This window comes from Pelodiscus sinensis, chromosome 25 (assembly GCF_049634645.1).
Source record: "Pelodiscus sinensis isolate JC-2024 chromosome 25, ASM4963464v1, whole genome shotgun sequence".
NCBI lineage: Eukaryota > Metazoa > Chordata > Testudines > Trionychidae > Pelodiscus > Pelodiscus sinensis.
In genome coordinates, this window is record NC_134735.1 from 14,823,649 (window position 1) to 14,837,905 (window position 14,257).

At 56.9% G+C, this 14,257-nt stretch overlaps 1 protein-coding gene across 3 annotated transcripts in view; it reads left to right on the forward strand.

The window, feature by feature from the left end:
- The window catches only part of PTPRU (protein tyrosine phosphatase receptor type U), a 271,696-nt gene that overhangs the window by 119,372 nt on the left and 138,067 nt on the right, over nucleotides 1-14,257 (forward strand). For all 3 annotated transcript variants that reach the window (XM_006112017.4, XM_006112018.4, XM_006112020.4), the window contains exons 5-7: nucleotides 1,311-1,426; nucleotides 2,175-2,349; nucleotides 6,881-7,174. In XM_006112017.4, coding sequence (XP_006112079.2) covers nucleotides 1,311-1,426; nucleotides 2,175-2,349; nucleotides 6,881-7,174 — 585 coding nt within the window. The remainder of the gene's footprint in view (nucleotides 1-1,310; nucleotides 1,427-2,174; nucleotides 2,350-6,880; nucleotides 7,175-14,257) is intronic.

Here is a 14,257-nt window from a genome sequence, read left to right on the forward strand (position 1 = left end):
ATGGGGCCAGTGGCCCGGCTGCCACCTGCCATTCCGAGCCCTCCCCCGGCCAATTCCGTGTCTCTCCAATGAGCATTTGACGGCCGTGCTGCAGCACGAACGGCCTGGCCGAAGGGGGGTTCCAATAGCAGCTGCCACAGGGGTGGGTGGAGGTTGTGAGGGGGGGGGGGTCTCAGCACAAGGGGAGTGAGCAGACCCCTCCTGGTCAGAAAGGCGGGGGCTGGGAACCACGGGCGCTGGGCTGGCGTAGGGCAGGCCAGGCCACGTGGGTGAGCAACCAGTGACTGGTGCCTGGCAGGGCGCCTGGTCACACTGAGCCCCATGTGCAGGGCAGGGTGCTGGGTGGGCTCCCAGAGGGCAGGTGTGGTCTGCAGTGCTGAGCTGTGTGTCTCACGGCCGAGTCCCTGGGCCTGGTCAGGATTAGGACTCCCATCGGGAAATGGCTGGATCTCCCCCGTGAGCCTCTTCATCCACAGGACCCCCCCGCCCCCACAGCTGCTCCTCTCCTCTTGTGGGAGGCGCCAGGCCAGCTCCAGTGGGGGGGAAGGACAAGGAAGGGGCTGGCCCCTGGGGAAGGGAGACAGGATGAGGCAATGGAGACCAATGCACCTGGAGCCCCTCACCAAGGGATGGCTCTGCAGACCCAGGGCCAGAGGGGCTTGGAGGTTCTCTCCCTGCTTCTCCCAGCAGGGACGGGGGGCACTGCAGGGAATCAGAGCCATGCCAGGGAAACATCCCATGTGATGGGTGGGATGCCAAGGCTATAGGACTGGTACCACCACCGTTCTGTACCCTGGAGCAGGGATCTCATTAGGGAGTCGCATCTCCAGGCTGCAGGCCTTCGCTCCATCGAGTCCGGCAGCCTGTGTCCGAGAGTCATGCAGGCCTGATGCTACAGAGGAACGTGAAAATCCTTCCCGCGACGCACCAGGCTAATTGGGCCACGTTGTGGCAATGGGAGAAATTCCTTCCTGCCCCCAAAAGAAATGAGCGTGCGCATGGACGTGAGCACCTGTCCACATGGTGGAGGAGGGAGTCCCAGAGTTTGGATCCGAGGATTGGGTTCTCTGATTCCGGCCCTTAGCTAATTCATATTGATTGTTAAATGGAGCCCCGGTAAAACCATTCAGCAGGCAAGCATCAGGCTCTGTAGCCGTGCCCCATCTGCAGACCCAGAGCCTGGTCTGGCTTTGTGCTCCTGGACCCCAGCAGCCTGTTTCATGGCTGTGTTGGGGGCCTGCTGGGGAGAGGGAAGGAGCCCAGCAGCTCAGGTGCTGGATCTCTGTGTGACTTCGCCCCTCTGCTCGCAGCCAAAGCCCCTCACTTCTCCCGCCTGGGCGACGTGGAGGTCAACGCCGGGCAGAACGCCACCTTCCAGTGCGTGGCCGCCGGGAAGGCATTGGAGGCCGAGAGGTTCCTCTTGCAGGTAACTGAGGGCTGGTGCAGTGCGGGGCAGGGATCTGCCAGCTTAGAGCCGTTTGCTGGCTCCACTGCACCCCAGGACTCCCTGAGCTGGGGTCCTATTGTCCCGGTTTCACTGCCACGCGGCGCCCTGGGTGGGGGTGCCCTGTGGGGCTATGACAGGTGGGGCTGGATTGTACGTGGTCCATTCTGGGGCATGGACGGGGACAGGGGGCTGTTGGAAATGAACAGTGAGGGGTGGGTGGCAGGTCCTTGCGCCCTCCCTGCGTTTACCAGGGAAGTCCCCTTGAAATTCCCTGGTGCCTTTTCCTACAGATGAGGGAGAGCCCCCACCAGCCCTCCCTCAGAGGTCCATCCTGCTGCTCTCCCCAGCACCCCTCTATCCCCCAGAGAGCAGTGGGAGACATGGGGCCCTTACAGAGCCAGCGCCTGCCTGCGCCCCTCTCCCTGCACCTCCGCAGGGCACTGCATTTGGGGAGGTCGTGCCATGCCCAGCCACTCCTCTGGGGACAGCACACTTGCACCAGGCGCAGTGCCCTGGGCTGCTCCACATGCCGTGCGCCCTGTGGCTGTGTAGGGAGTAGCCTCGAGAGGGCTTTGCATGGCTCGGGGGGGAGGCTCTTGGGGAGAACCCGGTGGGGAGAAACAGGGTGCTCTGTCCGACCCAGAGGGTGGGACCCCTCCTGCCTGGGTGGTGTGAGAAGCAGGAGCTGCCTGGGGGTCCCCACAACATCCTCTCTCTCCGCTGGCAGAGGCAGAACGGAGCGGTTGCCCCAGCCGCCTCGGTGAAGCACATCAGCCATAGAAGGTTCCTGGCTACCTTCCAGCTGGACGAGGTCTCCAAAGAGGAGCAGGATCTTTACCGCTGCGTCAGCCAGTCCGTGCGGGGCTCCGGAGTCTCCAACTTTGCCGAGCTGATCGTGAAAGGTGAGGACGACACTCACTGAAACTGGTGGAGGGGCCTCCAGTGATGGAACTCAAAGTGTGATACAAAGCTGGGCTGTTGGCCTCGTCCCTGCTGGCCAGATGAGGAAGCTGAGGCAGTGGGTGGGGAGTGGGGAAGCTGAGGCAGTGGGTGGGGAGTGGGGAAGCTGAGGCAGTGGGTGGGGAGTGGGGAAGCTGAGGCAGTGGGTGGTGACTTGCCACACAGTTACATAGGGAGTCTGTGACAGAGCCTAGAATCAAACCCAGAGGCTTAGCTGCTACTTAATGGCTTAGAGCACTGGACTGGGGTGCTGGAGACATGCCACTGGCTGGCCGCTGTCTGTGGGCAAGTCAGCTCCCGTTCAGTGCTTCAGCATCCCCTTCTGTGAAGTAGGACTAGTGACTCTGCTCCCCTGGGTACGGTGCTTCGAGGCTGACTGATGGGAGTGAGGTAGAGCAACAACCACTAGAGATGCCAGGCACAGAGGCACCAGCAGCTCTTCCTTGACTCCCAGCCTCCTTCCCTCCCTCCCTCCCTGCAGCAAAACCGGGCTTGGCTCGGCCATGCTCAGGGTTAGATGAGTTGGGGAGATTGGTAGGATGGTAGTTAGAGGGGTGGGGAGGCTTGGGGAGTCCCAGGGGAGGTGGGAAGAGAGAGCAGGGAGCAGGGGGCAGCGGGAGGGCAATGTCTAAGAGCAGATGAGGCAGGCGGGGCGGAGTAGCTGGCATGAGAAGGGGAAGGCTGCTAGGTGGCTGGCGTGCTGTGGGGGGAGTGACAGAGATGGGGGTGGTGGAATCACAGACCCAAACCCTGTACCCCCTCTCCCCCCCACCACATACACTCCCCAGTGAGGCAGCTTAGCCCAGTTGCCATAGCAGACCCTTCCGGCCTGGCTGCTGCCCAAGCCTGCTGCCTAGTTAGCGACAGGCACATGCAAACTGGCGGGGTCCTGCTGCCCAGCTCTGACTGGGGAGGGGGCAGAGCTGAGCGGGACTGTGCTCCGATGGGCAGGGCACTTCATAAGTGGCAGTTTGAGGGGCCAGTGTCCAGAGACCAACGTCATGACATTTGACGTGGTTTTGGTCAGTCTCCCCCTGCCCATCCCCAGGTTTGGGCACCTGACAGTGTCGCCTGAAGGGGATTTTGGCTCCTGCTGCATCAGTTCTCACCCCCACATCTGCCCGTCTCCACCCTGTCTCCCAGTCCCCCATCAGGGAAGGACAGCCTGAGGCTGAAGCCGGAGGCTCAGACAGGCCTGGGGCTGCTGCCAGGATTCCTAAGTAAAATTCTGCCTCTTAGAACTCTCAGGTACGGGGGTTTTCAGTGGATTCAGTTGCTTATTTGAGGTTTGTGTCTCAGATGAAGTTTCTCTTCCCTGCTGAGGTGCAGCCGGGCTGTCTCTTCCCCTCACTTGCTGGGTTAAGAGCTTTGTTTCTCTGATATGTAAATGAATTCTCATTGTCTTTCCCAGTACTCGGGAAGGAACAGCCTGATGGAAAAATCATGGTCCTTTGTTTAGGAGAGGGTTTGGCTGGAATTGGAAACACATTTTAACAATGTGCCAATGCTGGAAAATCCCTGACCAGGCTACTGGAGAGTTCTGCTGGGAAATCACGAGTGAGGCTTAATTTAACGCGAAATCGCAACTCTCCTAGCAGTTCCCAAGAGTTGGCATGTCTGCACCTCACTGATGTGCATGCCTGGCGGGAGGGAGGGCCAGGTGGCAGAACCAGCTCCCCCCTCCCACCCTGGGAATGGAGGACTTCTCTCTGCTGAGCCTGGGTTTAGATGTCAGGAAGATTTAGGAGCCTTGGAACAATTCTCTCATTTGTCTTGGTTTATGGGGAGCCGATGGATTTAATTTCCTTGTTAATGGCTCATTAAAGTGGGAGGGGGCCATCTTTTCCCTTTCTGCTCCAGGCTTGTAAATCAGCCGCCTGCTTGCACATGTGGCATGGGTGACAGCTGCATCTTTCCAGGGAGTCCACAAGCTGAGAGAGGGAAGTGCAGCCACCTTTGGGAAGAAATTTGAACACAGGTCGGATGCCAGATCAAGTGTAAACAGGGTGTAATGTGTCATGTGCTCTACGGCCACAAACTAACATGTTTAACTAACCATTAACTAGTAGTAAGAGGTGTTAGTTGATCACTGTGAATCCTCCTGTCCGTTCCCACTCCAGGATTAGTCCTGGCAACCTCGTGTGTTCATACACATCACTGCCCGCGCCCTCACTGGTTGACATTGTCAGCCAACCTGTTAGCATGATCTGTTCGCAGTTGGATATGGCCTGCCTGCTCCTGCCTGCTCCTCTCTGGGATTCGTCTGGGGCTGCTTGGCACATCCCCGGCCAACATTCTCAAAAGTGGCCGCTGACTTTGGGCACCTTCGTTTCCTGGGGCTCCAGCTGGGATTCCCCAGGCCTGCTTCTCAGAGATGCTGAGAACCTGCAAAACCGGGGGTAGTCAGTGAAAACCAGCCCCAAGGTGTCTTGCTGACAACTCCCCAGGAGGCTGAGTTTTGTCCATTGTGTTCTAATTCTATGATCATGACCTCTCCTTAGCTGCTCACTGATGGAGAGTGAGGTAGCGCTTCGCCCCAAAGGATCCTAACCTGTTGGAGCTATATGAACCCAGTGAAGTGAACAGACGCCTTTCCCCGACTCGACTGGGCACTAGAACACATTCTATGCATCTCTTCTCCCTGCCCACCACTGATATGCAGCTGTCTCTGGGGTGGAACATTGCAGCTGTTCAGCAATGCACTGCACTCCAGTGCTGCCTTGCATATTGCATCAGGTGCTGTTAGCTTGATCCAAATCCAGGAGCATGTAAAGACTTAGGAACTGCCAGATTGGATCAGGCCCAAGGCCCATCAAGCCCAGTGTGTGGTCTCTGACAGTGGCCAGCAGCAACTGCTTCAGAGGAAGGTACAAGAAACCTGCCGTAGATGACCTGCTTCCCCGAGAGAGCTTTTTGCCTGACCACTAGTCATAGTGTTCAGCTTATACCCCTAAGCACGAACCCCAGATTATTAAAGTTGGATTATTAGGAGTCCAGTTCAGCTATGGAAAAGTCCCACACTTTTTGTGCATACTCAGCAAATGTCATGGACGTGTATCACTTCTGCAAACCTCGCTGTGTGTGCCATGTCGACCTGTGAAAAGTGTGTGATTTCCCCTGACTCAAAAGGGGATTGCAAGCTTTCTGTAGGGGGTCGCGGTATGGCCATCCTCTCTTCTCCGCTGGTGCGGGAGGCAGCACTGCCTGATGCTGGGTGGCAGGAGAGCAGCAGCTGCTGCCTGAGTGTTCAGCTCTGAGGCAGTAGCCCTGCCAGCAGCAGTAGCACATAAGTAAGGGTGGCAATACCATACCACTCCCCACTCTGCCTTCAGACCTGGATGGCCAGAGACTATATTTCATGGTCTCTGGTGTGATGTTCATGGCTGTGAATTTGATAGACCCCTCATTAGTAGAACTGGATCTCCTTGCTCTCTGGATTCAAAGCGAGTCCTTTAGAAAATTCTGCCTCAGCTCTATGTAGTAGCAATAAGTTCCACCGGCTAATTGTGCCCTCCTCAGCACAGAGTGGGAGGAAGGAGCTTTTCTGAGTGCAGTGGGACCTCACCAATTCGCAGTGACTGGCTTTTGCGAGTCAGCGAACACACACAATTAAAACGGAGCCAGAAGAATGCATCCCCTGAACGCACTGTGTTCATTTATTTTGACGGTTGTGGTGAAGCGTTAATTATTGATGACAGAATTTCACAGCACTGTGGCAACCGCTTGGAAGCCTATTCTGTGAAAAAAACAATCACGTTCTGGTCACATGAGACCTGGCTGCTGCCGGTGCTGTTCAATCTGGGAAGAGCTTGCACACACTCACACATTCGTGACGGTTTTATTTTTAGGTGTTCAGGACCGAATTGTGCTCTTGGCTCCAACAGTATAAATCCCCCGTTCTCACTTTCTCTGCTGCCACACATCAAACACAGCGACACACTAGCTGCATTTGCAGACATCAGGACTGCTAACAGTGGGCCAGAAAAGAGCTACAAAGGAGCAGAGCCAGAGTGAAGGCAAAGTAGCTGCACCCAGAACTGAATTGGACTGAGATCTTTAGTATGCCAGGGCCCTTTTAGATAGATGGCAAAGAAGAAAGTCTGAATGTTAATTTAGCCCGTTTGTAGTACATTGTTGTGCTCGGTGCTGTACCCACACAGTTGTAGTTGCTTCTAGGTCCAAAGATCTTCCAGTCTGAATAAGTGTGACACCCTGAGGGTGGGAGAAATGATTATTATCCCTTGTTACAAATGGGAAACTGAGGCACAGCGAGGCTAAGTGATTGTATCAAGGGCACATAGGGTATTAGTGGTAGATCTGGGGACTGTACCTGTGTTTCCTTTGTCCTAGCACAGTGCCTTAGACGACGAGCTGTGCTGTACCTGACAGAAAGGTGATCGCTCTCAAGGGTACAAGCACCCGTGAAGCAGAAGTGGGGGGCATTCCATTCACCTCTCCTCTTTCCTTTTCCAGAGCCCCCCACACCCATCGCTCCTCCCCAGCTGCTCCGAGCAGGCTCCACCTACCTGATCATCCAACTCAACACCAACTCCATCATCGGGGACGGCCCCATTGTGCGCAAGGAGATCGAGTACCGCATGACCTCGGGGCCCTGGTCGGAGGTCCACGCTGTCAGTATGCAGACCTACAAGCTGTGGCACCTGGATCCCGACACGGAGTACGAGATCAGCGTGCTGCTCACGCGGCCGGGGGATGGGGGGACCGGCAAGCCGGGGCCGCCCCTTATAAGCAGGACCAAATGTGCAGGTAGGCACTGTCCTTAGTGCAGGAGGCCCAGGCTATTGGCTGTTCCTTGATTGACAAGGATCTTGGGTATTCACTGGGTGCAGGTAAAACCTGGGAAATGATATTCCCTGGGCTGGTGGGGGTTTCATAGAATCCTAGGCCTGGCAGAGACCTCGGGGTCATCAAGTCAACCCCCTGCCCAAAGCAGGACCAACCCCAACTAAATCTTCCCAGCCACTTGCCCTTCACGTTGGATTTGCTCTTTTGTAGCTCTTTTCTGGCCTATCCTGACATTTGCAAATACAGTAAAACTCCAATTGTCCGGCATCCAGTGGTCCAGCACTCCCCATAGTCTGGCACCAACTGGAACCCAGAAGTGCTCCGGGCAGCTGGACAATTGGATGATCCGCGACGCAGCCCCAAGTCCGCCACTGCTGAAACTGACGAGGGGCGGACTTGGGGAAGCTGCAGAGCAGAGCAGCTGGGGTGCTGCCGGGTTGGTCCCGCAGCGCTGCCCCTCACTCCCCTGCTCAGCGATAACTACTGCTGTCTGGGGGGTGGGGAGCCCGCTCTCCTCCCGGAAACTCTCAGTGGCGGCGTGGGGCTTCCCCCGCCTTCCTGCAAAACGGCAGAGGGTTCGCCCCTCGCCGCGCTGTTTCCTGCCCACCCCACGGATGCAGTGCGGGTCCCAGCAGACCCGTCACTGGCCCCCGCCGGAGTACCTCCCGATTCTCTGGCATATCCGATAATCTGGCACCACCTAGCTCTACTGTGTCAGGACTGTTAACAGTCTCTTTGATTGTTCCAAGTCCTGGTCAGAAGCATGGAGGGGATGTTCCCTGGTCATCCAATGGCCCCGAGTTGCCCCCGCACTGTGCTAGCCACTACTGTTTTGGGACTTGTCTGTATGGGAAGTTACACTGTAGAATTATACCAAGGTACAGTGAGAATTGCTGGTCCTGTTGTTAGACTAAGAGACTGGAGGTCAGAACTGCTAGGTTCTGTACCCTGCTCTAAGGGAGGGCGGCCTAGTGGTTACAGCTCAGGAGTTCAGGGATCTGGGGTTCATTTCCCGGCTCTGTCGCTGACTCCCTGAATGACCTCAGACAACCCACTGAGCCTTCCCGTGCCTGTTAAAGTTGCCGAGAGTCGTGCAGCTTGGCAGTTTCCAAGGGTGGAGTTTTCGCAGCTGGGTAACGCCACAGCAGGAGCTGCAGTGAGTCAAGTGCTAACGATCAGCCCCGCTGAAAGAAGCCCAAAGGAAACCCTCCCTGTGCCAGAGCCAGCTCCACAGCCTGGATTTATACACCACCAGGGCTGCAGTAAACTGACACGTTGTTGTTTCAGCAACTGGGTGGAGCTAGAAGCTGGGTTGGCTGGCGGCAGCAGCAGGATTAATCAGGGCCCAGAGCAATGAGTTTTTGCACCTGCCATAACCGCTCTACAGCAGCCATTAGGGGCAGGTTGGTAGAGCAGCCCCGGTGGTGACGAGGGGGTTAAAAGCCAGGGGGGCAGCTTGTGTGAGTGAAGAAGGACCAGCTGAGGCAGCTTGCTGAACTGGGCAGGGGCTAAAGGAACAGCTTCACTGCAGTAGCACAGTAGCTTTGGCTGGCTCCTGGTGCCTGCCAGGAGGGTGTCCCTGCCCCAAAGAGCTTGCAGGCTGAGACACAGGGTCGTAATGGTGGCAATGGGGAGACAGGTAACAAGAACAAGGGAGTTGGGAGCTTTAATGAGGACTGGCAACACTTGGGTCCTGCGAGACCTTCCCACTTCCTGGTCTGTCTGTTGGGGACCCACGGGAAAGAGCCCCAGAAAAATCTCACACTCATTCCAGCCCCCCAAGATGAGGTGCTGCGGATAAAGGACGCCGCTGCTGGCTTCCAAGGGCGCGGGGGTCACCCAGCACTCTTGGGGCGGTGATGTGGACCAGGAGCCTGTCCGCAGACACCATGTAGTTGATGTGTGTGGCCAGTGCCCAGCCAATAACCATGAACAACAATAACAATGCTAGGTGGTGCTTATCCACCTCACTGTCAGGTCTCCCACAATAGCCCGTTGGCTGGCCAGAGTAAGTGACCTGACTCGAGTCCGACGCAGGACATCTGGCAGAGCTGGCCCGAGTTTCACAGGGGCACAAGCCCGCCCTTTCAAGGAGAGCTTCAAGCTGGCCTTGACTCTGGCCTGGTGCAGACCACTGAAAAGGGCCCCCCGAGAGCCTTGCGAGGGACAGGCTGTATCAGCAGATGCTTCCAGAGGCCCTTCCCTGCCCAGGCTCTCGGGTGACAATGGGCAGCAGTGCACGGCCAGGAGCCGGGGGCTGCCTGTGCTAGCAAAACGGCAGCTGGCTCCAAAGGGCAGCAGCTGCCTTCAGCTACCACAGATCTGCCTTTAATTGACTTTTTAGTAGCAGCGTCCGGCAGCGTTCGCTCTGCTCCATGGTTCCCTTTCCTGAGGCTGGCGCTGGAGGAGTGGAATGTCCTAGCACGACTCCAGGCCGCCGGGCAGAGTTCGCAGCAGAGCAGTAGCCTGAATTCGTTCCAGGGCAGCACCGGCATCCAGCCTGGCAGCTCCTCCACCTTGCCTGGCAGAGGCCCAGCCTTGCTTAGCAAGCAGCCTGACCTCTCCGTCTCCTTTTCCCACCTCAGAGCTCACTTGCCTGGCTGGTAGCTCAGCAGCCCTCGTTAACAAACATGCCCGGGGAGGGGGTTTGCTAACGAAGCCCACTCTCCCGTCATGTACAGTGGTGCCGAATGGGCTGAGCATATTGATCCAGACCTGGTCAGAACCTGCCCAGAGTTCCTGCTGCCTGTGGAGGAAGTTGGCTTGTGTCTCCGGCTACGTCCGGGCTGCAGGGGTTTTCAGAAAGAGATCCGCACATTGCGAGCCACAATTTGTGTATCTTTTTCTGCTTTTTTTCCTGGAAGAGGCTTTTCCGAAATTTGGCTCATCTACGTGGGGCCAAATTTTGCACAAACCTCCTCTTTCGAAACGTCCCTTCTTCCTCTCGCCGAAAGGACGCCGAAGGAACGCCCTGCCCCCGCTTGTTCCTGGAAAATCTCTGCAGTCTAGACATAGCCTCAGGCACAGCACGGGGAGGAGACCTGGCCTTTGCTTTTGAAACAGGACCATAAGCGCAGGCTTCAGCATGGCAGTGTGCCAGGGCTGACTGAGGAGGGGGTGCTGGCCGTGAAGATGCATGTGGGGATGCTGTCCAGTCTCTTTGAGCTTAGCTTGCGGGAGGCAGGGCAGCTGCGTGGGCATCAGCGGTGTAGAAATGAGGCCAGGCACCTCCGCTGCCCAGAGGCAATGTGGGGGAAGCTGCCCTTTTAAGCAGACTGCAGGTTGTATAACTTTGGCTTACAGATTAATCAGATTGCTTACCCTGAGGGCTAACCCCATCTTAAAGCAGGAGACAATCTGGGACGGCTGTTTCGGCCCGGGTGGGATGGCTGGGTTTCGGCCCAGGCTGTGTAATTGCGCGACCAGTGACAACACTGCATACTGTGCCTGTTGAGAAGTAAGGCATGGCTGTACTCTTCGGTAGCACCATTCCTCTGCTTTGGCCCATCTCTGATTACGTGGCTCGCTCTCACAGATAGCATAAACAGGAGCACTAAGGATCCCAGTGACATGACCAAGGCTGAGCAGTGAGTTAGTGGCAGAGCTGGGAATAGCCCTTTCCCCAGGTCTCTCAACTCCAAGGGGGCTATTTTCTTTAGCCTTGCTCTTCTACATCAGCCATGGGTGGTTTACCGATGATGTCACAAGGGACACCTCTCCAACAACATGAGCTCTGCCAGGGGTGGCTCTGAAATTCCCCCCCTCCCCGGGTTTCACAAGCAGCCAGGGGACAATGCTTCTGTGCCATGGGAGCATTCAGAAGGGGGCAGGCCTCCTTTTAAAGACCTCCCCCTCGCTGCTGCCTTGACAACGGGTTGCGTGAGGTCACAGATGACAAGAGGGGTGCCGGCGTTTCAGACACTCCATGGCAACAGACTTTCTTGGTGTGCTGGGGATTTAACTGCTCGGTAATTGAACAAAGTCAAAAGGAACAAGCTGGCATTAAGGAGGAGCATGACTGTGGAGTGTCTGGCCCCCTTGAAATCGGGATGGTCCTTAGCAGCCCTTTGCGAGAGCAGCCTGAGCCGGAGGGAGGCCGGGACTGCGTTCTCTGGGTTCGTTCCATGGCCCCTCCGCCTCCGCCCCCCGTCATCTGTGGGTACTGGAGCTGATACACCAAGCACACAGGAGCGCTTGGGACCCGGGCGCTGGGGAAGTAATGGGAGCCCTTAACCTTCCGGGAGTGAGCTTATTTTTCCTGTCTGATCCTAAGTGTTATTTCCAAAGCAGTGTTGTAGGTGCCCTAGTCACGTCTCCCCGCGGATGGGGGGGGTTGGGAAGGAGGCGCAGTCGCTACTGGCTTCAGGCCCCAGTGAAAACAGCTCCCCGAGGTTCCCTCCGCTGGGTGAGCGCACACAGAATCCGTACAAGAGACACTGCCCTTCGCCCAATCGCGCCCTGAGTGGAAGCTTTACCGAGCGTAGAGGTGCTGCCTGCTCCTGGCCGCTGTCCCTCCTTCCCCCCTCCCTGTCTGGTTTGACCTTGCTGTGGTGGGCTGGCCTCCGGCTAAGTCATTAAAGGAAATGTCCATCCCTTGCAGCACTCTACGTCCCAAACAACCATCTTCCTCACCTGTCTCAGGCTGTCGGCTCCCCTCCTGGGCTCCTCCCCAGTGCCTGCCAGTCTTCTGCTGGAGTCTTCCCTTCTGCTCTCCGGGGCATCTGTCTTGTCTCCACCCCACCAGGCCTGATTTACTCACATGTCCCATCTGACATGCGACACGCCCTGTGGTACAGAAAATCCTCAGCTGGGACAAGTCCCGTCAGCAGGCCCTGAACCTGGGATCTCTCACTCTGAAACCAAGATCCCCTGCTGCCAGAGAAATGACGACATCTGCTAGCTGTAGCCAGCTCATACACCTCTTCTGTGGGCCAGCCCACAGAGGGGGACCCCCAGGTGTGGGTCACACCTTACCCCTCCATGGGTTCTCAGCTTGGGGCTCATGGTCTGGCTTCCTGGGGAACCATGACTGCCTGCCCTCTCTTTCTGGGGTGGGCCCTATCACTCCTTCCTCTTGGGACCACTCCTCAGTCTACAGAATCATCGCAGTTACAGCGGGGAGCCCCAAAGCCACCTAGGGGACTCGGGCATGTCCAGGGCAGCTCTGGAGCTGCCCCATTGGGTCAGGGCAGAGCTCAGCTTGGCCTTGCAGTGGCCCTGGAGTGCATGCTTCAGAGGCAAGTGGAGGAAGCTGCACCAGAGACAGTTAGGGTACATCTACATTGCACGGCTATTTCGGGATACCGGAGGTATCCCGAAATAGCTACCCCACATCTACACAAGCTCCTTGTTATTGCACAAGGGATAAGGGATGGCTTGAAATAGTGTGTTATCTGTAGATGCGCCACATTTCAAAATAAGCTATTTTGAAATAGTTTCTAACTACGCAATTTGCGTAGCACAAATAGTGTATCTTATTGCGAGTTGAGGGTGCTGTGTAGATGCACTCTTAGGGTGTGTCTAAACTACATGGCTCCATCGATGGAGCCATGTAGATTAGGCTGATCGGCAAAGGGAAATGAAGCCGCGATTTAAATAATCGCAGCTTCATTTAAATTTAAATGGCTGCCGCGCTGAGCCGACAAACAGCTGATCAGCTGTTTGTCAGCTCAGCGCGCTAGTCTGGATGCTCCCGTGCCGACCTGAAAGCCCTTTATCGACCTCCCTGTTATGCCTCGTAGGATGAGGTTTACCGGGAGGTCGATAAAGGGCTTTCATGTCGGCAGGGGAGCGTCCGGACTGTCCCGATCTGCCGACAAACAGCTGATCGGCAGAGCGGGGCAGCCATTTAAATTTAAATGAAGCCGCGATTATTTAAATCGCGGCTTCATTTCCCTTTGCCAAACAAACAAATCTACATGGCTCCGTCGATGGAGCCATGTAGTTTAGATGTACCCTTACGGAATAACCTGTCCACTGGGAAAGTTCCCTGTTGGCGCCCAGGTGGATCGTGGCTGTGCAGGTAGGTAAGAGTGTGTAGTCGTGGGGAACAGCGCAGGTGGGAGCAGAGAACTCACCCACGCCCCCAGTCTGATGGGCTAGCAAACTCCCCGTGCGACCCGAAAGCTCCTCACGCGGCTCAGGAATGTTTGTGACCTGCAGCTAAGTGTCAGGCTTTGGCCACAGCAGAGTCGGATCAGCGGCGTCCTGAGCCACAGAAAGCTCTTGTGAGGTGAGGACAGGCAGCCTCCCCCGTCGGTGGGCCTGAGGCGAGCGCCTCAGCATCACACCGCGTTCTGCCTCAGAGCTGGGTGGGGCCCTGCATTCATCCCTGACTGAACTAGAGCAGATCTAGGAAAGAAACACCCAGGCTGACTGCAGAGGATCCACCACAGGGACGTGTCCCACATGATGAACAGGCTCAAGGGCAGCTGTCCTCTATACATCACCCCAGAGCAAGAAACTGAGGGGAGGCTCAGATCCCTGCCGGTGTGTCACATCTCTTGTGTGGCCAGGACGGGGATGTCTGACACCCAGTGTCACGTGTGGAGCTGCCCTTGCTGCAGTAGCCTGTGGGGAAGGATGCAGGGAGGGACACGTGGGCACCCCATTTAGCAATTAAAATGTTGGTGGGGTGATGAACCTGCCGAGTGCTACCATGAATCACTTCTGCCTCGCTCCATGGAGGGGACCAGTGTGCCGTGGCCTGGCGTGGTAAGGATAGCTTGTGCTCCCCTCCCCCAGGGCATTTCACGTAGGTCCTTCCTTACCTCAGACTGCACCAGTGACCCAGCTCCCTTTCTGCCTCCTCCCCTCAGCTGCAGGCGCTGACGTGGCAGGCACACAGGGGAGCCCGGTGCCAGCATGAGCCGCATACGCCTCGTCCTTGCGCAGAACCCATTTAGATCCCCCCGCTGCCGGATCCACAGCCTCCCCTCAGTTCCTTCACGCCTCAGTCACCGCTGTCTGGCCGGAGCTAATGCAACAGGACACGCGTGTCACCGCGGGGCGGCGCCCGGTGCAGGCCGTGATGGCTCACTGGCT